The following is a 27074-nucleotide window of genomic DNA, read 5'->3' as shown; positions in this document are numbered from 1 at the left end:
TCTCTCCTTTTGAAGGAATTAAGTACAGCTCACTTGAAAAAAATTTAAAAAAACCCCAAACAAACACCACCAATAAATCAAAACCCCACTTGGCCATGGGAAGTGGTGACATGTATTTCCTGTGATACCCTAGTGATTAGAAAACGTGCTCAGGAAGCAGAGAGAAAATTCAGTTCCCTCGGTGACGAGCACTTTAAAGCCCTTCTTGCAGCTCCCTGGGACAGGACCCAGGTCAGGCTGTCACAGACAGAGAGGCCAGTCTTCCTCAGCTGTGCCTTGCAGAGACACAGGACTGCTTGGGCTAGAGAGGGGACGCAGGAGCATGGCTCTGGTTTAGCTGTTGAAGTGTTTGTGGCTGAGGAAAGAACTGGGGCTGGCCCGTGCTTGAGGTGGCACAGGAAGTGGAGCTGTGACGCTGACTTCTCCAGGCAAGCGCTTAGTGTGTGTGTGTGCTCTGTCTTGTGTTGTCTTGGGTTGGAAGAGTTTTCACAGAATCACAGAATCATCCAGGTTGGAAAAGCCCTTGAAGCTCCTCCAGCCCCACCATGAACCTCACCCTGACCGTTCCCAACTCCACCAGATCCCTCAGCGCTGGGTCAACCCGACTCTTCAACCCCTCCAGGGATGGGGACTCCCCCCCTGCCCTGGGCAGCCCATTCCAACGCCCAACAGCCCCTTCTGCAAAGAAATCCTTCCTAAGAGCCAGTCTGACCCTGCCCTGGCGCAGCTTGAGGCCATTCCCTCTTGGCCTGCCGCTGGGTCCTTGGCTCAAGAGACTCCTCCCCCCTCTCTGCACCCTCCTTTCAGGGAGTTGCAGAGGGCCAGGAGGTCTCCCCTCAGCCTCCTCTTCTCCAGACTAAACCCCCCCAGTTCCCTCAGCCGCTCCCCATCACACCTGTGCTCCAGACCCTGCACCAGCTCCGTTGCCCTTCTCTGGACACGCTCGAGTCATTCAATGGCCTTTGGTTCCTTCCTGTGGGGTGATACCATTCCAAGTGAGTTGGAGGTCATGCCTCGGGATTGGGGCACTGGGGAAAGGAGGAATGTCTTCAGGATGAGGAGAAATTTATGTAGGCTACCCCACTTCATCCTTGAACTCCCAGGCATTTGCCCGCTGGTGAGCAGCTATTTTATGGCAAGCGCAGCTGAGGGCTCTGGGGGGGCCCTGGCCCTGTGGGGTTGTATCGGGGTTCCCAAAGGGTCCCTGCCAGGCTGAAGCCTGAGGGGGAGTTGAGTTCCCCCATTGTGACCACATACCTGGGGCACAGCTCGTAGGGGTCCTGGAAATGTTACAGTCCCAGTGCCTTGATACTGGGAGCATCTCCAGTGGGTAAGGTGGCAGCTGTCTCTTTAGTATCACAGTTTTAGATACAACTGGAATTTAGATAACTAGTTCATTTAGTTTTAACTGTATTCAGCTGGGTGAAGGTTTGATCTAGGTGGTGCAGCCTCTGCTGCTGCCCTGCAAGTGATGAGCCAGACGAAGGCAGAAGACTGGAGGGGTTTTAAGGTGCTGAGGGCCTGTCTCACATTTCACAAACCACGTGTTTCTTTTCATCGGCATGAAGTGGGTGCAAAACTCAGTCGCTTGGAAAGTCCCTCCCTGGAGTGTGAGTGGTTTTCTGGAGATGCAAACAAGGCAAATCATGCTCTCGGTCTTCAGGGTTTTAAGATTTAAGCTGCTCCAAATAATTTGTCACTGATACTTGAGACAGGTGAAGAACTGGTCTTCAAAGGGTTGTCTAGGACCAAACTTTCATTTACAAAACGCGTCTAAGCTAAAGCCTGTTGTTGAGGAAATGCAATAGGGCACCTTTTCCTCAGCTTTTCACTACCTGGAACTTTGAATGCCCTGTGTGTTCAGGAAAAAATCCCCATTTCTATCCTGATAAAGTTTCAGTGTTATCAGGGAATAGTTACTGCTGGTAATGCAAGTGATATAAAGTGTTGCTGTGCATATAGGTAGTGTATAAGTGCCTGTAATAAATAATGGCACAAATTAACTTTACCCCTGGCACTTGTACGTTACAGCACTGTCTTGTGATCACGGGTTACCTCAGGGCTGCTGAAGGACTTGAGAAGGGGAACACAATCTTGGGGGCCCAGCCTAATGTTGTGACATGCTTTTTCACTTTCTGTTGCACTGAGAACACGCTTAGAAGGAAGAGCTTTTGCAACAGCAGCCTGTTGAGCTTCCAACACCTGTGTCTGAGTATACTTCTTTCAAAACGAATACAACCTGTTCTCTGTTAAGCAAGTTTTCTCCTAAAACTGTAAAGGCAAGCTGAAAATTTCCACTTGGAGTGTTGCCTCCTCTTCTGAGAACTGGTAAAGGAGTTCCCTTGCTTTGGCAAGGAGGTTAACACAGGAAGGAGACAGGTCAAGATACCTCAGGCCCTGTTTCTGTTTCATCTGTGTGCCAGTTTCGTTTCCTACTAGTATTTTTCTCTTCTTTCCTTCCTACCCTGCATGCACCAGGTGCATCCAGCGCTGCTATGTCCCATCTTTGAGTTTGGAATGGAGTTGCAGAGAAGTTTAATCATTTCCAGAGAGCAGGAGGTGAAGACTGCGGCAGTTTTCAGAGCTTATAGCCAGGTGGGAAGTGATCTGAGGAGGGAGCTGTGTCTATCGCTGTACTGGAGCAATCTGAAAGCACTTAGCCATAATGACTGTGTTGACTCTGGTAGGTTAAATATGCCCAGGACTATTTGCTGGCACCAAGGTCAGCTGGCAGAGGGTGACACATGCCATAACATGAAACTTCTCTTCCAAGCAGGGCAGCTGCGTAGCAGGACTTGAACCTCAAATCAGGAGCGATGCCTGAGCTGCCTCCCAAACCATGCCTGGGAGTTGTTTGTACGAGTGTGAGTTGGCTAATACTATGCTGGGAACTATGTTAACAATTTAGGAGAATAAATGAGCCCTTTCCAGTTCAAGGAAACATTTCTTGGCACTGTTTTATTTACTGTTGTAGTCTTAGATCAAGTGTTAGAGAAATCTTGAGCAGGAAGAAGGGTTTTAAAATATGCTGCAATTTTTGCTGATCTGCTGCAATGTGACCTGAGCCCAAGGGTCTGTCTGTGCTCCTAGCAAACAGCAGCTGAGTTTACCCCAGTGTCTCCAGCAGCAAACACAGTGCCCCCACCTACAAGCAGGTAGTTTAAGAGAAGCAGGCTGAGTTCAAAGCAGTAAATAGGGTATTTTATTCATGACCTACCCTTTCAGCATGGTGTCTTCTTCCTTCACTGATCTTGATGGATCATAGGGATGTGCGTACTTCTTGCAATATGCAGCCTGCCCACCCTCTGGGCGTTAAAGGGAGGGTGTTAAAGCTCTTGCCAGATTGCACCGGTTGGGTGAGTAAGCAAGTGTGATGATATCAAGCTGCTTTTCAAGGTTCAGGCCAATCCTGCTCAAGAAACCCTTAGAACTTGCTGAGCAAGACCAACATCAGTCACACAGGCTTAGAAAACAAGGAGAGAGTCAGGAAGAGCAACAGCATACTGAAAGGGAAAAGATGTGAGAGGAGGTTGGGGGAGGAGATTTGGGGGTCCTGGGGTAGCTACACTTGAACAACATTTTTTTTTTTTAAATTTAAGGATCAGGTTTTGTGTATCTCTGTTTTCATTTCAGCAGCTATGGAATAACCTCCTATTATATTCTTCTCTGGCAGGAATTGAGCAGCCACACAATCCAGTCCCTTATGTGATTTCTAATTCTTCTTTTCTAAAGAGCTACTGCCAAAGCAAGGACCACTTCCCATTTTTCTCAATGAGACGGTATAATGCTTCACAACCAAAAAGGTTGGCATCTTCTCAAAATGGTAATGAACAAGCAGGAGGAAGGGGAGGCAAGTGGTCTTTTCAAACGAGATAATTCTTGATACGTGCCCTTGATTTTCCACACACACAATTTTCTGTTGGCAGGTGAACTTTTTAAAATAAAAAACCCACAGAAAAAGACCACTAACCTTTAATTTCCTGTAGTTAAACCTGTCACACTCTCTCTACCCATGAGGGGGAACTTGTGGAGCCAGAGAAGATACCCACAATGCCAAAAATCCCCTTTTTTCCTAACAAATAATTCTTGTTCTCCTCTCCGAACACACATGGAGGCTGAACAAAAATCAACAATTTTCTTTCAGCGGGGTTAGAGAGTTTCATTGCTGTTCAGTTTGGACCCTCTGTCCAGCTGAGTTTGTCACTTAAATTTGTGTGTGACTGCACAAATAGTTACTTATAAAATAAACGCCCTTTACATCTGTCTTGTTTTCATTAGATGTTCAACAGCTCTGAAAGCAAAAGCGGGCAGTCAGCCTGCTTATTTTTTAGCGTTTATGTAAAATCTCTTACCCTGGCATTCAATACCACTGCAAAAGTTGTATTAAACTATATTTTTGGTAACACTTGCGTGTGTGCACATGTCTAGTGGGTACCCAGTGATGTGGCAGCTTGGCTATAACATCCCAGAGAGGATGAAGAAGCTCTGCCTTCGGCCCCAGCCCTTGCTGGGAGAAGCATCTGCCCTGGTTTGTCTGGGAAGGAACCAGGCAGACCTGCAGCCAGCACCAGCTTCCCCTGCTGCAATATTTATTCCCTGGCTGAGTGCATTAGGAAAGGGGGAGAACCATAATTTCGCTTTAACTCTGCTGCAGGCATCACATTACAGAGACAGGGCTTCGAGGAACTGCAAGGTTTTAAAAGAAGTTGGCATCAGAACCAGAAACGAGGAGGATGTCGACATGTTTTACTACTGGATTTAACAAATACTTCCTACCCAAAGCAGTTGATCAGCCATTTCCCTCTACCTCAAAACACAGCCCTGTGGCCTTCACAGTTTGCTTACAGCACAAATAAATAACCTGTTGGAAAAGAATATTTTTGTTTCTTTAAAGAGCTAAACTGGGCTCTGAGTGGTACCAATGAGGCAGACAGCTGCTACAGAGGAAACCACTAAAATCCAGCACGACTCTTCCTGCTGGTATTTAACAATGAGCATATCTTGATAAAAACCAAACTGAAACATTTGTTAATAATAGCAACCTTGGAAACTTACTCAATAGGATGTTACTTATTTGCAAAACCTAGGTTTGTTTTAATTAGAAATAACACTATTTCCTACTCATCTTTTTTTGTTGGTGTTTTTTTTTTTTTCTTTTTTCTCTCTAACAATTACTCTACAACCTTTGTTGTCCTGCAGCCAGCTCCCTGACTTCCCTCCCTTGCTGTGTGAGATCCTGGTGGAGCCAAAGACTCTGTGCAGGGCACTGTGAGCCGCAGTTCGTCCGGACTGCTAGCAAGATCGGAAAGGAAATCACAGCCTGCTTTGCTAGCTCTGTGCAAAAGAATTTTCCAGTGCAATGATGCCCTGAGGAAAAAAGAAAGGGTAGAAACTGGTGTTCGGTGCTGCCCACACATCTCATGAGTCACAGATGGGTAGGAACCGGCGGACAGATCCAGCAGAGTCCGGTGTGCTCTGCCCTTGGACTTAGGGCACGCGTCGAGTCTGTGCTACGTGGTGCTGGGGGGGGACCTGCTCGGTCCCAGCCCTGCTCCTGTGCTCCCAGGCTGGACTTCAGGAGTCCCTTCGGTGCTTCTTCTGTTCGTGGTACTCTGTTATTTTCTGCTGGAAATACGCTGTGGATGAGGAAAGGTTGTTAGTGCAATGGAAGGGTTTGAGCTGGGGAGGATACAGGGCTGCCCCGGGAGCCAAATCGCGCTGGGTTACAGCCAGCTGCACCCAAGTGAGGACCCAGGTGAAGTTGGGGTTGTTGCAATTCCACCCATCCCTCTCACCCACCCAAAACGGGCTTCATTGTGCTGGGTTACTGTAAGTTTTTAACCCACGTGTTCACTCCTGTTTGGTTTTGGTGTTTCCTCTGCAACCAGCAAGGAAGGGAGAAAGTGGGAGACCCTGGGAATGCCAATAGCCAAAAAGGTGATGTAGACTGGGAATGTAATGAGAAAGCTGGGATTGTGCCATCCCTCTCTCCCAACCCCAGGCAGACCCAGGTCCGTGCCTGCTCTATCAAGTCTGACTTAAAAGGGCAGAGAAAGCCAAGGCAGCGCCAGGCCCCGATTCCCTGGGCAGGCTGCGGAGGGGCCAAAGAGGGGCCCACCATGGGCACCATCTGCCACTCGCTGCCGCGTGGGGCCGTCCGAGGGGGTGTTTGCCTTGCTCTGACACGGCAGTCGCTGATAGAGCACGATGACCGCAGCCTCTTGCACTCTCTCCGAGTGCAGCAAGACCTTGAGGGCGGCAGCTCCCGGGCCAGGATGACCCTGGCCACCAGCAGGCTTCCTCAACCTCCATTGCCCCTGTTTGTCCTCGTCCTGGGGTGGGGGAAGGCTCAGTTCTGCCTAATGCCCTGTAAATTCCTGGGAAGGGGGAAGGACCAACCCAGCCGACACGGATCCGCACTGGGGCTGGCGGCAGAGATGAGTCAGGGCTTGCAGGCAGCGCAGCCAGGAGCCAGCTCCCAGCTCTGCCTGCATCCGAGCCAAATATTTGTGCTGCTAGTGGCATGTTTGCCTAGACACTGGGCTCTCAGTAAGCCTGCCCTGGCCCCAGTCAAGCGACAAGATCTAAAATGAGCCCAGGGATTCTTTTTGATTGCTTGACAGGAACAGAGAAATGCAGCTGTTGAGAGCAAACGGGTGCTACTCGCTGCCCTGAGCATCCTCAGCCTCGAGCTGCATCCCTCCCTGGGCATGGAGCATCTCTTTCCCTTAACTGAATAGCCCAGGACTTTGCAGAGCTCCCCTGACCGGAGAAGGAAGGAGAGATGGGGCCGTTTACCTTCCTGTGGGATCCTGCTCTTTTCTGCTTCCTCAATAAATAGGGAAAACATGTTCGTCTTCACAAACTTTTTCACAAATTTGCGGTTGGTCTTGGAGGCGATGGCTTTGCAGAAGGCTCGCTCCTGGAAGGTGCCTGAGCCGTTTTTACTCCATTTGATGTGCGAGGCGTAGTGGCCAACCATTCGGACGAAGAATTGCACGAAGGTTTCAGAGACGAGCGTGTTCACCTGCTCGGATGCTGGAAGAGGACACAGAACACAAGAGGTGGGGATGGGACCTCTGAACATAGAAAGGACGGTCTTATTTTAACCTGGCCGCTTTGCAGTCTGTGTTTGCCTCCCCAGAAATTATTTGCTTAAAACCTCCCTCCACCAGTAAACAAAGATCAGACTAGTTTTGCTGAGGGAGCACTGGATGTGTTGGCTTCCAGGGTGGCAGCATCTTTGTGCGCCAAATATTGGCAAAAGCTGATTTTTTTCAGCAGAATTAGTTGTTCCCGTTCTCGTGTTTCGCAGGACAGGGGAAAGGCCAAGGGATTTCCCTCCTGTGGCTGCATTTTGTTGCAAATTGGGGCAGAAACATCCCAGGCCAGGACCCTTTAGGAAAGTCGTTTCACTGAGGACTCTGGCCATCTGTGGAGGGCAGCTCACGTGTGTTTTAATGTATGTAAAGAGCCCTTACTGTGTACATTGTTGTTGTTGTTGTGCCTGTTCAGAGACGTCAGCATCTCGTTCTGCAGCTTGATGGGCAAGATCTCCTCCTCATCACCGACCTGGAAGGCAACAGGGCCGTGAAGCACCCGGCACCGGTGGGAACCCACCTCAGATGGCTGCGGGTAGCAGTTAATGGAGCCCATCGGTGGGGGGCTTTCTGCAGAGCTCATTAATTAATTGTCATTGCAGGATGCTGCAGTGATTATGGGAGTGGGATGATCAACATGTGCACTCTGCTGCTCTGGCTCATGACAGGACAGATGCAGTGGCCCTTCATGGGACGTTGCCCCTGGATGGCTGACACTGAGATGTCTCTACCCCGAAAATGTGAAAGCTGACAGGTAGCCAGCACCAAGGGGAAAGGGGCCCTTCCCGGGGCTACCCAGGCCAGGTGAGCCCCCCCCTCCCAGTCCCACGCCCTGCACGGGGGGACCTACCGCCCGGAGGATCTTTCCTTCGCAGAGGTCAACTATCAGAGCCTGAAAGAGAGCAGAGAGCAACCAGGTTTAGCCCTACCAAGGCATCCAGGCTTCCTCCCACCTGTTTTGGGATCAGACCCGTGTGTCCACGCGAGGGTGGCAGGAGAGGGATCAGTCCCTCTGTGCTGGAGGGACCTGGGCAAGGGGACCAGAGCATCCCCCCAGGGACTATGATTGCTGCAGGCTTGGTCTTGTCTCCACGCAGCTCTACTCTGCTTCTGCAAGGTGGAGATGATGCCAACCAGCAGCCTGGCCAACAGCAGCTCCCTGAGCCCCCAGGGTCAGGGCTGCAGGTTCTGGGGTGGCCGGCAGCACCCAGGGGGGTGTAAAGGTGTTGCCTCAGGTGCCAACAGCAGGGGATGCGCAAGAAGCCCCAATCTTCAGCCTCCTTGGATTGGAAAATGGCACAACCAGATCCTCCAGCCCCAGAGCCAACCCAAACCCAGGGTCACAAACTAACCAATGGCTCCATGCAGATGCTTTCCCCCGCCCAGATGAAATACCTCCTCCATTGGCTGGTCCAGGACCCGCTCCAAGTGCCGCATCTGGATGCCGACCATGAAGGGCGTGGGGCAGCAGACGGTGTCGAGCAGACACTCAGGGACCACGGGGATGTAGGTGTGAGCCCAGGTGAAGGGGTAGAGGAGAGCAGCCACTGCGTGGATGCACTGCGACAGGACGCTGCAGGACAGGGAGCCATCGTGGTGGCATTGCATGAGGAAAGGGAACTCAGAGGCAACAGCACACCCCGAGCTCAGCTACATCCTGTGCTCCTTCAAGGGTGTTTTTTTTTGTTTTACGTTAAAATAAACAGATCAGGACTCACCTCAGCTCCTCTGCCAGGAAAATGAGCCGTCGCTCCAACACAGCAGAGGCAAAGATGTGCAGGATGAGGTGGGGGCTGAGCCGCTGGAGCAGAGCCTGAAACTCCACGTGTTCCAGGTGGGCATCCACGGGCCGTGTGAGCTCGATGATCTGCAGAGGGAGAGCCACTAAATCCTGGCTCAGGAGGTGCAACACTCCCCCCCGTGCCACCCTGGCCCCTGAGAAGGTGATTTGGGAGCATTTAATGACCCAGAGTTTGCAGCATCTTGATCGCATCCCTCTGCAAGGGACAAAGCTCATCTTGTCCTGCCTCTAGATGTGGGCTGTGCCACGCTGAGGATGAAGGGGAAGCCAGCGGCAATGTGCCCTGTGGGGTTTATTTACTGGGGCACTGGGTTTTTAACCAAAATGCCTGTTTTCTGCAGCACTCACAAGGAGGACGTGCCCCCATCTCAGCAGTTGACAGCCCATCTGTGAGCAGCGATGGCAAATGTTGCCCAGGAGAGGGAGGAGGGCATGACTTCTGCTATAAAAAACACAAAAAACTTCCTCAAAAGCCTCTCCGGGAGGGCCAGCTTGCCTCGTCCTTGCTAGGACGGCCCAAAAGTGAATTATCTAATGGATATTTGCAGGTGTTCTGTCTATTCTTCTGGCTTTGCCCCAGACAAGAGTCTCCCAAAGCCGGTTGAATCCTCTGCCCCGCTGCAGGCAGCCCCGAGGCAGTGACCACTGAAGGGTTAACAAGACCGTGCAGCTCATGACACAGTCCTGGCCCCTCTCCCCAGCTTTACAGGGGAGAAAATCCCCCTCCTCCCTGGGCCAGGCCGCCTTTCCAGCAAAGCAGCATCTTCCCAGCCAGCAGCGCAGGGCTTGGCTGGGCTCCACAGCCCTTTTCCAGCACAAATCCTGCACGATCCTCAGCTCATGTGGTACCCAGGATTTATTTTCACCCCTTTCCCTGTTCTCTCACTGATCTCTTCAACTTGCTCCAGCCCCTGCCTGGAGCCCCAAAGCACAGCTCTTTCGAAGAACATCTTCATACATCCTCCTTCCCCGTCACCCCAGCCGCGCTCCCTGCAGCCTGGCCCGCGGCCAGAGCATTGAGCAACCTGCACAGCCCTTGCACAAGCCTTCCTGGATGAAGAAATCTCTTGCAATTTGATAGCCAGCTGCTAACTTGCACTAGAGAGGAGGGATCTTGCTCTCAGACCCACCCTGGCAGGACGTGTCCCTGGGATGCTCAGCACTGAGGTTATTTTGCCCGGTACCGAGGCAGATTGCCTTTTTCCAACCCAGCTTTGCCACAAGAGAAAGAAAACGCAAAAGAAAAGGCTCTGCCTGTGCGAGCCTGGGCTGTGCGTGGGCGAGATGAGCCCCACGGGCACCGTGCCTGTATCAGATCTTCTTTCCACAGGTAAAGGCCGGGCTTTGCCGCATGCCTGCGCCGCGGTGGCTGCCTGCCCGTGATGCTAAACCAGGGCGGGTGTCGAGGCTGAGCGCTGAGCGCCGCGGTGCAGAGGGGAGGCTGCAGCCTGCAACACCCCGCGACAGCCCCAGCACCGCTGTGCACCCCGACAGCCCTGCACACTGCACCCAGGGGTGTGAACGCTGGCTCACAAGCGGGGTGCAGCCAGCCCCGCTCCACGGCCCCTGACGTGACGCACCGCCCTGGTGTAAAGGCTGTGCAAGCACCGACGTGTTAAGAAATGGCAACCAGGGAGGTTTTGTGCTGGTGGTTTTGTGCTGGTGGCTCCAGCTCGAGGCTGATGGAGCTGCAAAGATGCAAAGATGGGGCAGCATCGCCTGTGGATGGGCTCCATCCTCATCCTCACTGCTTGCTGCTCTCCTCCTGGACCAGGAGGGAGGTGGCACCCATTTCCCCAGGGCATGAGGCCCCCAGCAGCCCAACCCACCATCCACTGCTCCAGTGAGCACCCATGGGTGCTGCAGGTGTGGAGGACGCTCCCAGAGATGGCCCAGGCTCCCCATGTTGGAGCAGTCCAGGAACTGCTGCTGAGCCCCTGAGACCCCCACTAACCTCTGTGCCTGACTCAGGGATGAAGCTTTTAATGGTGACGGTTTTCCCTGGCGCTGGGAAGGGTGATTCCCGAAGGCCCTGCATGAACGGGTAAATCACCGCCATGGAGATCTGGCGTCTCTTCTCCACCTCGTCCAGGATCTGAGGGAGAAAAAAAGGGAGCTGTGAAAATCTGGCAGGCAACGGAGCGGCTGCCTGGGCCACCACCGAGCCAGACAGAGCCACCACATCCCTACCTTGGAGAAGAGCCCGAAGCAGCCCAGGCAGCTGATGATGCAGAAGACCTCAGGGAGGCGGACACCACGGCCGGATGGCTGGAAGAGGATGGGAAAAGGGTTTGAGCATCTCCCAGCCCCACCGCACCAGCTCCGTGCTCTCCCCAGAGATCCCCCCCGGCCCCACTCACCCCCCTGCCCAAGATGCCAAATCACCCACTGGGGGATTTTCAGAGCTGGGGCTCAGGCCAAGGACGCAGTTGGTGCTGTAAAAGCAGAGGCTGCCCAGGACCAGGCGAGGGCAATTCAGATGCCAAAGTTGTTAATGTTTTTGGTGCAAATCCTTTTGGCATATTCACAAACTTTCCTCGTTTCCAGACATGTGTCCTCTGAGACCTCCTGCCCCACCACCCTCAGGGCTAATCCTGCCTCCCACTGAAACAGGGACTGGAGGGATGAGTGCCTAGGCTGGTTTTCCCTTTCTGACTGGATTATCCTGGGTCTGTTTGCTCTCTGCGCTTTCAGCCCTCCAGACATGCAGTTCAAACAGCCAGAGCTCAGCCCTAGACGCAGAAGTGGGCAGGTTTGCCAGAGAATGAAAGGGTGGTGGGATCCAGCAAGTCATCGAGCCGTGGCGTATGGCCCCGTGGCTTTATGTCCCCATTTAAGCAGGCTGTGTGTAAATCAGCAGCCAAGGAAGACCTCCACCGCGCCTTGCAACCCCCAAGCTGGCCAAATCCATGAGCTGAGAAAGGCAGCCACTGCTCGAATGCAGTTTTTGGGGAACGGGGCTGAGGGCACCTGGCTCCTTGACATCTGGATGGGCGCGTGTGCATCCGCATCCTGATCCCGAGTGGGATTTGCAGCCATCCTGACTGCTGCGGCCCAGGGAAAGGAGCCAGGGAAGCTGCAGATGGGTGGGGAGGCAGCGACCACAGGTACAGGGAACGGCACCTCCCAACCATCGCATCTCCTGGTTGCGTTTCAGGCCAGCCCTGGGCTACAGCAAATGCTGCTTTCCCCCACCCAGTACCCAAGTGATGCCCCAGCAGAAGAAAGCTCCAAAGAAATCCCTTTGGGCACCCCATTGCTGCTTGTCATCATCATGTCAAGGCAAGTGGCTTTCTAAGGCACATCCCCAGGAGCTGTGCTTCGGGCATGGCAGAAGGCACCATGTCCCACCACGGGGATGGGGTGGCACGGCCATCACCGACCCAGCGAGGGGTGTACAGGCCGTGGGGCGCTCACCAGCAGCCGCCTGCAGTAGCCGATCTTCCTGCTGCCATCCACGTTGGTCAGGACAAAAGAGAAGGTTTCGCTGCAAGGAAAGACAACGCATGGGGATGGGACGGCTCTTCCAGCCCGCAGGCCTCAGGTACAACAGCACAGGGTGGGAAACCACAGCCGAGACCCCACAGCGGGGCAGGTACCTGGTAAACTCAGTGACCGGGGCCCAGTTGTTGCCATCAGGGAAGCAGAAGAGGGGGATGGCTTGCAGGAGACGTTCCTCCTCCTCCTTCTGGCCCTTCAGCAAGTTCTCGCGCTGGAACGAAGCGATGACAAGAGTCAAGAGTGATGAGGGGGCCCATAGCCGCAGGGGATGGGGTAGAATGGGGTGTGTCCCAAAGCACCCCCCAGCTCAGACCGAAGCAGAGGGTGCCTGCACATCCCTGGACAATCATCTCCCAAAAATCCAATTTTTGACTCTTTTACCCCACAGATAATGGGGCAAAGCAGAGGCACCCAGGGGCCCCTCTGCAAACAGGGGGTCTTCTCCTGTGCCACCTCCCCATGGTGTGATTTCGCTGCTGTGGTCTCCCCTTCTGGGACAGGAGACCAGGGACCACCCTGGGATTTTCCACCTGGAGTTTGTGGCCCAGAGCTCGGTCCACAGGGAGGGACAGATGGGCCCAGCAACCCCAACCCATGACAGGCAAAGCCCCGGGGTTTGGGTCTGTGACTCCAGGGCACAGGGCATCTTTCTGTTCTCCTCTCCCAGCTCTAGTGAAGGGGAAGGAGCAACATCCCCTTTTCCTCTAAATTTTGAAAATTCTTCCCAGGAACACAGGACTAAATACCTTTGGGAACTGGTAGGTTATCTTGGGTTCGTAACGTCCATCCGACATCTTCTTCAGCGACACCACCACCAGGTACTCAAAGAAAAACTGTCCAGCAGAATAGAGGATGGAGCTCCGCTCTCCAGGCTTCCCCTGCGGCACCCGCGAGGGGTTGTTTTCTGCAGCAGAGGCCTCCTCTTTTCCTCCTGTAGCCAAAAAATCCCCCCAGAAAACAGCAGAGTGAAATGAAAGGTCAGGAGGCGTCCTGATGGCGGGAGAGGAGATGCAGAGCTACACATGGACCGGCCAAAGTGGCTGGAGGGAACCAGGACCTGGTGCACAGGGTGTTTTGGCCCCTGACAGCGAATAGCTGGGGACATGTGGGCACAGAAAGGAAAGAGAAATGGCTTTGATGAGTCTTTTGGATAAAATCAAAGTGCCATCAGACACCCCCATCCCCCCTTTGCCCCATCCCAGGGATGCCCAGAGCAAAACCAGCACATGGGATGGTGTGAACAGATGGTCTCTGCAGAAAGCATCCATGAGAAGGTGTGGGAATGCTTTTATAGCAGTTAAGTTTATTGCCTTAGGGGAAAAAACCAGCAAACAAACAGCACAGATCTTGTTTGAGCACCTTCAAAGGCTCCAAGATGAATCCCAACCTCTCCCTGCCAGATGTCCTCAGTCCTGGGAACTGCTGATTGCAAATGAGATACTCGAGGGTTTTCCCTAAACCACAGCTCCCAAGCAAAGCAATTCCCTGAGACTACATCCCATTTCTTGTTCGGCTGGTTGGGGAGGACAGCTGGGGAGTGTCGGCTGTCACAACCCAAAAAACTAGAACTAAGAGTGAAGAGAGCCGAAGCCGACATCTCCAATGGCCCTGGGATGATCATGGTGGGGCAGTGAGATCTGAGGGCTGGGAAGGAGTGGAGGTAAATGCTGGCTGGAGGCTGCAGCCAGGCCATGCCACAGCTCTTCCCTCTCCCAGCAGCTGCTTGTGACTAATTCCCTGGTTCTTGGCACCGAAACTGTCCTGGGCTTGGTCTTGGCTCTGATTATGGTGGGGAGCTCCTAGGAATAACAGGCAGGAAAATAAAAGTGTGGCTGGATGAAATAACTGACTCTTGCAATTTGTTCCGACATCCTGGAGTTTGGCCCTGGGCTCTTTTGGTTGTGCCGCAGCTCGGCAGGGCAGCGCGTGGCTGTGGCCGGCTGCTTCTCCCCGGTGCACGACATCCTCCTTCGAAACCAGGGCTGGTGGACACCCCATCCCATGTAACCCTCCAGTTCTGAAGCCGCCTTCTTTAGTCTGGAAACACCTTTCCAGTCTTCACTCCAGGTCATCGGGAGCTGACAGGAGCAGAAAGCTCATCTGAGAAGGTGACACTCACAGTCCCATCATGGGATGTCCCTTCCCAAGGACCAGAAATGCCCTTCCCAGCTTGGGGTGGGGAGATGCATGAAGCCACCCCCACATACACCCTGAGGCTGCTCCACCTCCGCATGCGAAGTCCTTCCTCTTGGCAAGGTGAAATTCATCCCAAAGAGGTTCCTTCACAGCAGGGGGAAGCCCAGGAGTATCTGAGGATGAGATCTGGCTGCAAACACATCTGGTTTGTCCTCAGTGGGGATCACCTGTGTGGCAGCCCAGCAAGGTGCTCCGGGCCAGGGAAAAACTGTCAACAGGATGCTCTTTGCTTCTCCTTCTCCTCCTTGGGATGCTCCAGCAATGGCTTCAGTGGTCCAAACTAACCTACGGGGCCGGGGCGGGAGGTTGTTGCTGAGGGGATCCCAGGGGACCAGGCTGTGCAGCGGGAAGGGCTGCTGGCATCCCCCGTCCTCGCTGGATGCTGGTGATGGTTGTTTCCCCATCACAGATTGTCAGGCTAAGGTGCAAGTCCGGTTAAATCCTGCCTATCCAGGCCCGTCCTGCATTTCAGAGAATACAAGACGTGCTCTCAAGCAAGGGCTGGATTTGCCTCTTGTCCATGGGGTTTTCAAACAGCTGAGTAAAACCCGCTGCTCCACGGAGGCTGGTCACGGTGGGCTGCGGGGCTGCCTCCCGCAAACCGACCCACGCGCCTGCCCAAAGCGTGACCCGGCACGGCGAGTCCTGCCAAAAGCGTGGTGTCACCCGGCAGCACTCCCCTGCGCCGGGTCTGCCTGCAAAGCCCTCGCTGGCAGAGCCCAAATCCCTCCGAGACTGTGATAGCCCATCCCTGGGCTGGAAGATGAGCTCTGGGGACATACAGGGCCACGCACCATCGTGCAGCGTTGGATGGGTTTAATGTGGCACCAGAGGCCCCAGCACTCCCCAAAACTGTCAGGATTTGCAGTCCTCGAGTGTCCCAGGGACACAAGCCACCATCACAAGAGCTTTGGCCAACAACTCTCCCGTAGTCCAAGTGGGGAAGACTGGGGGATGCTTTTATAGCAGTTAATTTTATTCCCTTAGGGGAAAAAACCAGCAAACAAACAGCACAGATCTTGTTTGAGCACCTTCAAAGGCTCCAACAAGCTGAATCCCAACCTCTCCCTGCCAGATGTCCTCAGTCCTGGGAACTGCTGATTGCAAATGAGGTACTTGAGGGTTTTCCCCAAACCACGGCTCCCAAGCAAAGCAATTCCCTGAGACTACATCCCATTTCTTGGACTACCCCCAGCCCCCCCCAGCAGCGGGAGCATCCCCTGCGAGGAGGGGAATGAGCCAGGCGGCCAGGGAGGCTCAGGCAGCTCCTGGATGGAAAGCGGCTGCTGGTGTTGTGGATTTTCACCCCTCCCTCCACTGGGCACCGAGAGGGCAAAGGCTGCCAGCGTGTGCCCCAGCCCACGCGGAAACGGCACCGAGGCTGCTGGTGTTAAAAGAAAAAGACGTTTTGCTGCACAACCAGCTTCCCCATCCAGAGTGGGGTTTCCTTATCAGCCAAGGGCTGCGCTCAGACCTGCGTCGTGATGCAGCACGACCTGTTTCTCCCCTCCTGGAAAACTCCTGGGCTGCAGCGTGTCAAAATCTCCTATCCCGGCGGGATGGTTTGTGGGGGAGCTCTGCCTCCCGCCCCGTGCAGCCACCCACCTGCCCCAGCAGAGAGGAAATGGCTTTTGTTTTATTTCACCTTTTCTGCCGAGCTCAGAAAATCATATATTGCACCCGGAACAAGAGCCAGGCAGCACAAAACAGACCCGGGGGTGGGGGGGGTGGGGGGGGGTTGCAGTGATCCCCTAAATCCACAGGTTGCCCCAACTTGTTCTGCTGTGGCTTGAGATATGGCAGGCCAGAAAACCCCAACGATCCATCCTGTGTCTTGGAAAAGCTCACAAATCCCAAAGGACCCATTTCTGCACCGTTCCTCTAAAGGCTCCGCAACACTGACCTGCCCCGGGGGCACCGTCCCCCGCGGATGCCCTCGATGCCACGCTCCGGCCGCCCGGCCGGCTGGGAAAGCTTTTGGGGATGTGGTAAGAGGGAGCTTGTGGGGCTGCCCCCGGGATGGGGTGAACCCCCGGGGCATGGGGTAGGCTCATTTAGGACGGGGTATGCTCCCGGGGATGGGGTGCAGCTCCCGGGATGGGCTGAACCCCCACGGGATGGGGGTGCGCTCCCGGGGGCGGGGGTAAGCCCCTGAGGATGGAGCAAGCCCCGGGAGATGCGCTCAGCCCCGGGGGCTGGGCTCCGCAGGGGGAGCGCCCCGGGGCAGGGCTGGAGGGCACCGAGCCGGTGCCGGTGCCGGTCCCCGGGTCCCACCCGGCGCGGCCGCTCTGCGCTGCCCGGGAAAGTCCCCGCTCCGCCGGCAGCCGCGGCCCCGGGGCTGGCACCGGCTCCGGTCCCGGCAGCGGTACCGGTACCAACACCGTCACCGGCACCTCCCCCGGAGCCCGGCGCGGGGCTGTGTCCCCCCCACCCCCCCGGTGTCCCCTCCCGCCCCTCACCTCTGCGGCTGGAGCGCCGCAGGCTCCGTCGGAAGAAGTTGCCGATGGAAGCCATGGTGGCCCCGGCGCGGCCCCGGTGCGGCGCGGCCCGGCGGGGAGGGTTCGGCTTCCGCCCGCCCCACTTCGGCTTTCCCGGGGGAGGAGGGACGGGACGGGACGGGGCGGAGAGGAGAGGAGAGGAGGAGCGGCCCGGGGCGGGGGCCGGGCCGCACCTGGAACCGGCCGGGGCACGGGGAGCCCCCCCCGGAGCGGCTCCAGGGGAGAAGCGGGTGTGGGGGTCCCGGGAGCATCGGGAAGGGGGGAGCCGGGAGCACCGGGCTGCAGAAGAGCCGGGAGCGCCGGGCACCGAGAGCACTCGGGCACGGCGGTCCCGGGACACCGGGAATAGGGGAGTCGGGAGCACCCCTGGGTATGAGGATGCCGGGAGGAACCGGGCACTGGGGATCTGGGAAAACCGGGCACGGGGATCCGGGAAGGACCTGGATACGGGGGTCCCGGGGGCACCGGGCACGGGGGATCCTGGGGGTACCTGGATACGGGAGTCCCGGGGATACCGGGCGCTGGGGGAGCTGAGCACTCTGCACACGGGGCTGGGCATCCTGGTGGGGAGCCGGGCACAGCGCGGGTAGGGGCACAGGGCACGGCTGGGCACAGGGCCCATGGGAATCAGGGCAGGGACCCCGGGGACAAGGGGTGGCTTTGCCCTACAGCACAGGGAACAAAGCGCCCTGCCCCAAACCTCCAGCACCCTGCTCTGGCCTCCCTGCCTCCCCCAAACCCTTTTCTCCGCGGGAACCCGCTGGTGCCAGGGATGGAGCCTGCTGTGGGGCGGGGGGGTGATGCTGAACTGTCCCCTCCAGGGCACGGAGGTTTTGGGGTCTCCCACTCGTGATGGGGAGTCAGCTGAGCCGCCCTGACAGTGACACCATGTTTTCATTTCCACAACCATCCGTTGTGAGCTTGTCCTGGCTCCGCTTGGAAGCGCCGGCCGGGTTGTGCTTTCCCCCAGCTGGCGTTTCTCCATCAGGCAGAGATTTATCCCCCTCTCAGACTAACTCAGAGGCACCTCGGCCAACTCTTGGTCTCGAGGCCCGCTGCCATCCGTCTTCGTTACAGGAAGGGAGAGCAGTTCGTCAGCGCGCACAGCCTTGGAGCTGCTCGGCTTTGCTGGGTGGTTTTACGTCTCCAGCCCCACCAGTGAGGAAAGTCTCTTTAAAACCAGTGATATCTTTAAAAAAAAAATCCCTTTTTCCCATCCTTAGCCTGTCCACCCCCAGTATTTCCTCTGCCATTTTAAGGCAGTGCTTATGCAGCAATTAAACACACAGAAGGAGCTTTGGACACAGCTATGGGTTATGAGGACTTCAGGTGTGATGAGCTGTGCCCAGTTCTCAGCCCTAATGCCAGAGCATGGCTGTTTGCAGATGTAGTCCAGATTCCCTACACCAAATATCCTCCTTCCATATTTTGCAACACCTCCCATCCCCTTCCCTTCCCTGAGCGTGGGCTGGGGCTCGAGAGTGGGTTTTGCAGCCGGGAGAAACGGCCTTTGCCAGCTTGCAGAGGTGGTGGATGCTTTCGAAACACGTCCCCGAGGAGGTGTGTGCCTCTGACCCGGCCGGGATGCTGCTGACTCGTTGGGGTTATCAGGGAATTGCTGGTCCTGGAGATTGTTTCTGGCTGATCGTGAGTGGGTGGAAGAGCACTTCTGTTTCCTGGAGGAGAGGGCAGCGTGTTTGTTTGCACACAGGGCTTGTTCCCAGGAGAAATTTCCTCTTGGCACAAAAGGAAAATAAATTAGGGGTTTTCCCCCTTGATTTGGAGGAAAATCCCTGCCTTCCTGGAAACCGGAGCAACCTTGGGAAAACAGCTTCTGCCTTCAGCCAAAAGAAATCCCCAAATTCTTTGATTTTTTTCCCATATACACAAATCTTTCCTGCTTTCTCCCTTTAAGGCAAGACTCTGCTGTGATCCCGCCTCGATAACGCCTTGCCTCCGCTCAGATGGCTTCTGTGCGGGCAAGAAAAGAAAAAAACCTCCCCGCTCCCGAGGAAACACTGTCCCTTTGTGCCCGTCACACAATCCAGCAAACCTTGCACTGCTGAAAGAGGTTGAACTTTTGAATATTCCTACTGAAAGCTCCTTTCTGCGGGAAGCCAGCCGCCCACCGGGACAACAAACGGGCACATTGTGGGATCCTCGGGGCTGCTGGCCACGGCGGATGCAACACTTGCCGTCGCTCTGCTCTGTCGCCGCTGCCAAAGTTGTTTTGCTTCCCTGAGCAAATCCTGGGGAGTTTTGTTTGGTTTTTCCCCTCCTTGCAGCCCCAGTGCTGATGAATACACGCTGGAATTTGGCTTTCGGCAGGAGTGGTGTGTTCAGACTGCAAATATCCCGCGGCTGGGGACACCATTGGAAGCATCCCGTGGGGCCGCATCGCACTGGGACTGGGGTGTCCTCACCGCTGGGACCCTGCTTGCACTGCAGCTCCTCAGCCTCCTCCTCCTCTCGAGGAAGGCTCAGCTTGCTGCCCCTTGCCTCATCCAGGTGCATCCCCTCGCTGGGTTTCGGGAGGGCGTTAGGATGCTGGAGGAGCTCGAGTGTGCGGCGTGGGAACAGTTTTTATTTTGCCCATCGCAGCCAGGCTGGGGTTGGGGCTTGGCGATGGGGGCTCTGGTTTGCCTGCAGTGTCCCTGGCAGGGGGGTCCCCGAGGGCAGCCCAAGGCTGGTGGTGGTGGTGGTGGGTGCTCCCCCTGCCAGGGCTGGGGACCCCAAGGCCCTCGTTTCCAGCCTTTCCCATGTCAGGGAGTTTCTCCCACTGGATGGCAGCATTAGAGCAAAGAAACATTTCTGGGAGACCTTGTGGGAGAGGGGACCTTCCTCCCGAGAGACTTTTCTCTCTGGTTATCCCTCTCTGGGGGGGTTTGTGCTTGGGCTGAGGACGTGCAGGTTCAGCTCACTTGTGTTTGCACCATTCCTGCCACTGATGCTTTGCTCACTGCCCTGTTTGGTGCTTGGTGATCACTCCCAGCTCCCCAAAACAGGGTGCCATGTAACATCCTCTGACTGCTCCTCTTCCCCCTGATGCTTGTGGGTGCAGGGGAACCTGATGGGACGGGGGGGCTGAAAGCCAGCTGGGACACTCTAGCCCATGACCAGGAGGAAAGCAGTTCCAAACTGAGCAAGGAGAAGTGATGTCAACCCTCACAAGACACCAAAATCATGGCTTCTTAGCAAGGTGTATCCCCTGTCCCCCAAAGCCCTCCCTGCTCCCATTGCTGGCATGCAAAGAGCCCAAATCCAAGTCACAGACCTCAAAGCTTGCACATTTTTGCATGAAAAAAGCTTTAGGGACCATTTCTTGCATGGTGGTTGCAGAGGGGGCTGCAAAACTCCTACGGATTACAGAACAAAGCTAATCTGGTCACTTTTCCTTCCACCTAATGGTTTTAATCCCAAGATTTTCAACCCACCTTTAGGATTTTTTGGCGGTGGTGTTCGGCAGACGGGCTTGGGCAGCGCTGGGTGGGCAGGCAGGATTGGTGCTGGGCTGCAGACCCCTTGCACATATCGTGCAGGGAAACCGCTCCTTTCTGAGGCTGTTTAATGGTCAGGAGGTACAAAGATGTCTCAGTTTACAGGCTCCCAGCCGGGCTGGCATCGCTGTTTGCAAGCTGTCATCCATAGATGGAAAGGGTTGAGTGCAGAGCCCAGCCTCAGGTGTAGCACGGGATCTTCCCCAGTGCCTCCCATACTGAACCAGTGACTTGTTCTGGGTTAAAATACCAGCTCTGGGCCATTTTGGCCTTGGGAGTGTGTTTCAGGGGTTAATCTCCTGCAGCGTGCAAAGCCTATGGCTGATTTTCCATTGGGATGCACCTGGCCTTGGCTCCCAGGTACTTGCTGCCCCTTTTCCTGCTCAATTCAAAGGGCTTCTCCCTCCTCTTTGTCCCACAGGCAGGGCCCTGGTGCAGAATTAGCCCTCAGCTGGGCTTGGAAAACTTGTGACATGTTTGGAGGCAGGTGGTGGCACCTGCGTCCAACCTCCTGGGTGGCTTTTGCAAAGTCCTGGGCATCCCCACCCTGAAGCAATGTTGTTCAGTGAACTGAACTGCCAGTGCCAGGGGTGTTGGGGCCACTGGGGACTCGGGGCTGGAGTGATGGTGCTGGGGGTCATGGTGGCTTGTCCCAGGGAGCACAGGATGATGCTGGAGAGTGCTGGAGCAGCTGGTGGGGAGCTGGTTTTGCTACTTGATTAAAAAAAAGGAGGAAACTGGGGATTTTCCAAGCTGGGCTGAGCGGGCTGGGAAGGAGGCAGCAGAGAAATCAGAGGGTTGGTCCGGCTCCTTGGGAGCATGGCGTGGGCACCCATGTGAGTGTGGGGGTCCCACGGCTAGTGCTGACCCCAGACCTTGATCTATCTCCTCCAAAGAACAAGAAGCATTTGAAGCTTGGTACAATCTCTGGGGGCTGGGGGATACTGGGGTGGCAAGAGCCCCCCAGTTACACTGTCAGGGCTGCAAACCATGACCCCAAACTGAGCTTGAACCCAAGGAGCTCTGTAAGATTTGCTAATCTCGAAATATTTTTGGCATTCAGAACGGTGATTTACTGCATGTTTTGCCACAGCAAGTACTTTCCGAAAGGCCATGCTAAGTTTACACCAGAGCTGACGGGATCAGATAACCAGTTGCTGGCTGCTCCCTCCATCCTCCCCCCATCCCTCCTAGTTGCCATGCTGGGGTGCAGAAGGACATCAGCTTCTCCTGCGCCCCACAAGGAAGAGGTGGCCATGGTCATGAGCAGCAGAAAAAAGGGACCAAGGGCATTTTTCCTCATCCAGGTGGTGGGGTGGGATGTGGGTTGTGGCCTGGCTTGCAGGAAGATGTGAACTCATGGAGAGCCTTGACACTTTGCTTTGCAAGTCACATTGCCAGGGACAGAAAATAACCATCCCTGGTGCCCAGCCTGGCTGTGTCCACCTCCCCAAGGGCTTTGCAGGTTGTAAAATTAAATCAGCTTCTCAGCTTCAGTGGCACCCAGGGCTGGGCAAGAGCCCTGCATGTCACTTTGCGTTCCTGCAGTGTTTTAGCACCCCATGGGATCCCCGAGGGCTTTACAGGTGCCGGGCAGGAATGATGCCTCTGGTCACTGTCACCCAGTAGGATCCCAGGGCATTTCCAGCCTGTGGGAAGTTTGGACTCTCTCCACGTTTCGGCTGCGTTGTGGAGCAGGCGGTGGGGCCCTCCATCCAGCTCACTGTTTGCCGGGGAATTCCTCCTCCTTCCCAAGGGCCAGCACTTGGGAGGCATGGGACCCTCCCATCTCTCGCCCTTGTCTGCAGATCCCTTGGGATCTCTGCCACTTCGTAACCCCCAGGAGATGGGAATGAGCCCATTACATGCGCTCATGGCGAAAGCCACCACCAGCCTCAGCCCTGGCCCTCACTGGCCCTTGATCATGGCAGGCTGGAGGTGGTGGCCTTCCCCTGCAAAAATATGAGTGTCCTTCCTGCGTTGACATGGACATGGACAAGGAGGAGGAGGATGGAGCATCCTCTTCTATGGCTGTTCCCTTGCAGGTTATTGGGTCAACAGATCAAAACCCATTTGCTCTCTGAAAGCTGATCCAGCTGTTCTGGAGGTGCTTTGGGGTGATGTTTCCTCCAGGGAAGGCACAGGGCTGTCCCACTGTGCTGCATGGGGACAGCAGCCATGGGGCAGGGCAGGGACAAGCACCTGGGTGCCCCAACCATAGCAGCAGGCACCCTGCAGCAGGTCGAGCCCGTGCATCCAAAGCAGGGCTGGGTCAAATCTGGCTGTGGGGACACCAGGGACACTAAGGACCAGGCATAAAGGGAACAGCATCTTCCCAAAGCCTGGCGCAATCTCTGGAGGGTTTCAGATGGGCCCAGGGTGAGGACAGCCTGATTAAATGTCCCCATGATGCTCCCTGGTGGCAGCAGGAAAGGGTGCAGCTGGGCCACGCTTTGACAACACCAAACTGGTTTGTCTTCCCAGTTTAGTGGGGCCTGGAGGGAGTCAATGAGATTTGGGGATGGTCCAACCCCTCTCATAGCCCCTCCAGTGCTGCAAACTCTCCAGGGAGCAGGGCATAGCAGTGAGGCTCCCAAACAAAGGTGCCTGGGTTAGAGAGGGACATGGGGTGGGTCTGGGATGTGCTGCCCCATTCAGGGAGCAGATCTCATTTGCTTCAGAGCATCCTGGGTAGTCACACCCCTCTGCAAGCACCTCGGACATGGCAGGGTACAGGCAGCCCTTGGGGTGCCAGCCACCACCACGCCGTCCTTGGGGACCTCCTTAGGATACCAACTGCCCCATCCGAAACGCAGCTGGTCCCAGTGCCACCAGGGCTGAGACAGGACATCACGCTGGTCCCCATCTGCTGAGATGCTTTCAGCCAGACAAGCTGTGGGCTGCTCTGGCTGCAGCGTCCTGCAAGGATGCTGCATGAGGTGGGGAGGAGGTTGGAGGGTGCAGATGGGAGCAGGGGATGGGGGGAGCAGAGGGAAAGGAGGCAGGTGGGGTGCAAGCGTTTAAGGCAAAGCAGGTGTGAGAAAATTAGGGAGGAGCTGGGACGGGAAGTGGAGACACCAGTCCCTGGTGCTGATCCTGCAGGAAGGACTGGAGGCTGGAGAGGAGCAGTGGCCTTGAGGACAGCTAAGGTGGCCTTAGACCTTGATCCAGGTAAGGGGACCCAAGGGGATGCTGAAAGTCAAGTGAGACCAGAAGCGTGTGCTTGTGGCGTAACCAGACAATGGCACGGTGCACCCTGGCAGGGGTTTCGGTGCCTTGAAGTCTTTACATCAGGGCCAGACACCTTCCTGGGGACCAGTGGTTACTGGGCCAACTGGGACAGTGGGTGCTGCCTGGGGCTGTGGGCATGGCAGTGAGGTGGGGCCCTGGGTAGTAGTGTTTGCCCCTGTGTAGTGAAGAGCAAACACCTGAGCTCTCTACTGATACTCAATGGTAAAGAAATTTGCTCTCAGTGTTGGTGGAGCCCAGGGCTGAGCTACTTCCTTCCCCTTCTCTTGCAGAGCCCCCCAGATCCCCACTTGCTGGCCCAAGGGTTGCCACAGCTCGGTGACAGAAGCAGTCAGGTGTGCGGCTGCCACCCCCATGTGTAAATGTCCTGAATAAAATAACAAAGGTGGCTTGCAACATTTTTGGTCTTTCTGAGCTTTTCTGGGCTCAGAATGCAGAAGGGGAAACTCAAGCTGCTGTTTGCAGCCTTTCCCTGCCCCAGAGTGGGACCAGGCAGGGCAGGTGATGACAGAGCCTTATTGGCATCCCCAGCTGCTGTCCCCAACCCTTGGTAGAGGTGACCCCTGGCAGGCTGAGCACAACAGGGCTGGCACGGGCTCAGCCCCTGCGGGCTCTCTGCCTGCCCATCCTAGGTAAGCTCCTGCTGGCAGCCCCAGAGGTAAGGCAGGATTGGGGAAAAACCCCACCAAAGTCAGAGCAATGCCCCGGGTTTGGCATTGCTTTGGGGCGCTGGAGAAACGGGAGGTGACTGATGCAGTGCCAAGGTGTGTGAAGGCTTCTGCCGGCCCATTGGGTCCTGTCCCAGCCGGTCCCAGGTGCAGCTGCTGGAGGTCACCACTCCTGCCCTGCACGGCTGCTGATTCAGAGGGTGCTGCCCACCTCACGCCTTCGCTGCGATGTGCAAAGGCCCCATGAATAGTGCTTTGGCTGGGGGCAGTGGGTGATACTGCTCCATGATGGTTTTCCCCCTGCAGTGCTGTCCCCAGACTGGAGGGGACACGGAGCTGGCACTGAGCTCCCTGGCTCAGCTCCCAGTGAGGCACTGGGCAAAATCAGGGTATCCCTGCACAGATTTCTCTTTCTCTCTCTTCCAGCTCAGAGGAGAATTATCCCATCATAACCCCAAAATAACACCCCAAAGAGGCCATCAGTTCTGGGTGTCTGCACCGATGAGTCCTGCCCACATCCAGCAGCTCCTGATCCTCACAGACAGGTTGCAGGTTTAGGCACTCACTGTGCTGCTCTGTGAGCTGATGCCGGGGGGACCTGGTGGTGGGTGAACCTCTTGTTTGTCCCGACTGATGGTAGAATCAGAGATTCATTTAGGTTGGAAAAGACCTTTAAGATCATCGAGGCCAACCGTTAACCTCACACTGGCAAGTCCACCACTAAACCATGTCCCTAAACGTCACATCTACATGTCTTTTAAATACCACCAAGCATGGTGGCTCAACCACTTCCCTGGGCAGCCTGTTCCAATGCTTGACAACCCTTTTGGTGAAGAAAGGGTTATCAATGATTTGACGAATCCAACTGTGGTGATACTGAGCGCTGGTGGAGTGAGCTGATGTGCAACCATGCAACAGGGATAACTCTGGAGCGTGAGGCTGGGCTGCATGAACCCTACTTCTGTGCCTGGCAAGGGACGCCCGACAGGACCTCAGAGACACTGCTGATGGTGTCTATTGCCTGGTTGTGTTTTCTAGACCAGACAAGGACATTTTAAAGCAATACTTGCTTAAAACTCCTGCTGCAGGGTGGCACCGCAACAGGCACTACCCCAGGGGGCTTTGGGACAGGGGTCGAGCCCATGTCCTAGCTTGGCCCCGGGAGCCCCTGCCTGCAGCCATTGCTTTGGGGTGAAGTAAGTGTCTGCTTGCGTGCGACACACAAAATGGAAAGCTTGCCTACATCCCAGCCCACCTGCCGCCTGCCCTGGCTGCTTGACTCAGTGCGCTGCGAATATCACAGTGACACGGAGGCTGGAAATGCTGCTGGGAGCCGGGGAGACGTGACGTGGCAGGCAGGGCACTAAGCTGCCTCAACCTCAGCCCTGCTGGCATTTGTGGTTGGCTGCTGGGTGTTTTATGTATGACCTCCCCAGTTTTCTGGAGGTCTGACTTAACCCCCCTGGAGAGGGGACAGGCAAGGGCAGGAGCAGGGGAAGCAGCTGAAAGGAGAGGACAGCCCTGCACTGGAACCACCTCCAGCTGCATCAGTAACTGACAGCAATATCCTACCCCAAAGGGGCTTGGGCACCTCCTTTCTCCTTAAATCCAGGAGTTTTGGGCATTTTTGTGGCCAATTGTAGTGTTTTCCATGGACTCACAGTCCACATGTTGTCCGCAGGGCTGGATGTGGCCATAGGTAGGTGGGGATAGTTCCTGCTCTCTCCTGTTGGGGCTTTGAATGTATCCCACTGGGTATGGCAATGGGGACCCTGTCAGTGCTGGGAGTCCCCTTCCACACCCTGATAGAGGCTGTGGGTGACTGCTCCTTGTTGACAGCCATGACACCACCCCTTGGAGCCTGGCTGTGTCCTCTGCCCCAGTGAAGCACATCACTTGTGCCAAGGACCTCATGATGCCATGCTCAGAATCAGTGGTGGCCCAGGTGACAGCGTGTGACATCCACCCTGCTGCTTTCACAGTCCTCCTGGGGTGCAAAGAGCCCGACGGGCTTCCCAGAGATGTTCATGGGCACTGGAGCAATAGGGGATGAGGACACAGGATGTTACGGCTTCAAGGAGCCCTTCCCACCCGGATGACACGGGCCATTCATTTATTCTGGGCCTTTGGCACCTCCGCTTTGCTTTATGATGTGCAAGTGGGAAGGTCTCGCCACCTCCTGACTAATCCTGGAGCCGTATTTAAGGGATGGTCCTAATCTCTGAAAGCCTCCAGGATTTCCCCCAGCTGTCGGAGGCATCTTCCGTCTCCACGCACCAACACATCAGCTGTCGTGATGGCGAAAGGTGCTGCCGAGGCTTTCCCCCATCCCACCTGGCAGGTCTCTGATGCGGTGATTTCCTAAACTGGCAAATCTGGGTGAATGGGTAGACCCGATGTTTTTGGAGTACAACCAGATTTATCTCTTTGCAATGGGGTCCTGTTAATAAACCGAGTTGAAGGATGACCATGCTGCATCTTTTGAGGGGTTTGAATAACAGCGGCACGAGGAGAAGCTGATCCTTTAAGGAAGAAATGATACTCTCATTATTTAGACCTATACG

The 27074-nt window shown here is 55.5% G+C and overlaps 1 protein-coding gene and 1 long non-coding RNA gene across 3 annotated transcripts; one reads left to right on the top strand and one right to left on the bottom strand.

The window, feature by feature from the left end:
* Positions 1-4725: 4725 nt before the first annotated feature.
* DENND2D (DENN domain containing 2D) lies at positions 4726-17184 on the bottom strand. Its single transcript, XM_074893643.1, has 12 exons — positions 17058-17184; positions 13149-13333; positions 12501-12613; positions 12319-12388; positions 11092-11169; positions 10856-10996; positions 8819-8967; positions 8496-8673; positions 7951-7992; positions 7482-7572; positions 6799-7038; positions 4726-5636 (listed from the first exon to the last, which is right to left on the bottom strand). The coding sequence occupies exons 1-12, from the start codon at positions 17110-17112 to the stop codon at positions 5575-5577; spliced, it is 1404 nt and encodes a 467-aa protein (XP_074749744.1). The 5' UTR covers positions 17113-17184; the 3' UTR covers positions 4726-5574.
* Positions 17185-17311: 127 nt separating this feature from the next.
* Positions 17312-19423, top strand: LOC141954287 (uncharacterized). 2 transcript variants are annotated; one of them, XR_012632141.1, is made up of 2 exons: positions 17312-17466; positions 19012-19423. It is a non-coding gene; the product is annotated as an uncharacterized LOC141954287 (long non-coding RNA). The 2 variants fall into 2 exon arrangements; XR_012632142.1 differs by having other exon boundaries at positions 17918-19423.
* Positions 19424-27074: the final 7651 nt, after the last annotated feature.

This window comes from Strix uralensis, chromosome 24, assembly GCF_047716275.1.
Source record: "Strix uralensis isolate ZFMK-TIS-50842 chromosome 24, bStrUra1, whole genome shotgun sequence".
Lineage (NCBI taxonomy): Eukaryota > Metazoa > Chordata > Aves > Strigiformes > Strigidae > Strix > Strix uralensis.
Note: the sequence above shows the minus strand (reverse complement) of the source record. Positions and strands in the feature narration are given on the sequence as shown.

What these genes read in the sequence shown, in the direction of transcription:
- DENND2D (XM_074893643.1), bottom strand. Translation starts at nt 17,112, where the DNA reads ATGGCTTCCATCGGCAACTTCTTCCGACGGAGCCTGCGGCGCTCCAGC. An exon ending in GCTACTGCAGGCGGCTGCTG is followed by an intron (nt 11,170 to 12,318) that starts GTGAGCGCCCCA and finishes ATCCTCTTCCAG; the next exon opens with CCATCCGGCCGTGGTGTCCG. An exon ending in TGGACCAGCCAATGGAGGAG is followed by an intron (nt 7,993 to 8,495) that starts GTATTTCATCTG and finishes GCTCTCTTTCAG; the next exon opens with GCTCTGATAGTTGACCTCTG.